Consider the following 554-nt stretch of genomic DNA (forward strand, 5'->3'; position numbering starts at 1 on the left):
ATATGGCCGTCACCTTTTTGTGTGATAAGTATGATTACCATGTTATAATATTTAAGTGTCCACCCCTTGGTATGGGTATCACTTATTCTCGCATGATAAGCTATTATGGCACTTCCATGTATAAAGCCGGTTATTAGATCTACAAGTACATTTAGTTGTTTTGCATTTTGTTTTGCAGTGGCAACGTTGAAATCCTTGAGTTCCCATAACACTGTTGACGCCAGCCGCTTCACGGAATGTAATTTCTTTTTCGGCAGATAATTTTAAGACGTTTTCGAGAAGAATAAATTTTTCTTTGTAAAGAAAAATTTCCGTTCTTGTGTATAAATGTTTGAGAATACCGTTTTCTGTTCCTAAAATATATTTTTATCATTTTAAATTTAAATTTAATTTGAAATTTGCATACCTAATTTATACATGTTATCTTCGATACTAATGATGGCAGCCAACACATTTCGTGGTAAACCTCTAGCTCGATCAACATCGGGAATTGAAACTCGAACATTTACCCCTACTTCAAGATCTTCAAATTTTTTATTAGATTTTTTAATCAT

General features: G+C 32.5%; 1 protein-coding gene across 1 annotated transcript; it reads right to left on the reverse strand.

Annotated features, from left to right (window-relative positions):
- Positions 1 to 78: 78 nt before the first annotated feature.
- LOC103308082 lies at positions 79 to 554 on the reverse strand. Its single transcript, XM_008180815.1, has 2 exons — positions 407 to 554; positions 79 to 353 (listed from the first exon to the last, which is right to left on the reverse strand). The coding sequence occupies exons 1-2, from the start codon at positions 552 to 554 to the stop codon at positions 79 to 81; spliced, it is 423 nt and encodes a 140-aa protein (XP_008179037.1).

The sequence above is a fragment of the Acyrthosiphon pisum genome, chromosome X, assembly GCF_005508785.2.
Source record: "Acyrthosiphon pisum isolate AL4f chromosome X, pea_aphid_22Mar2018_4r6ur, whole genome shotgun sequence".
NCBI lineage: Eukaryota > Metazoa > Arthropoda > Insecta > Hemiptera > Aphididae > Acyrthosiphon > Acyrthosiphon pisum.

What these genes read in the sequence shown, in the direction of transcription:
- LOC103308082 (XM_008180815.1), bottom strand. Translation starts at nt 554, where the DNA reads ATGATTAAAAAATCTAATAAAAAATTTGAAGATCTTGAAGTAGGGGTA. An exon ending in AGATAACATGTATAAATTAG is followed by an intron (nt 354 to 406) that starts GTATGCAAATTT and finishes AATATATTTTAG; the next exon opens with GAACAGAAAACGGTATTCTC.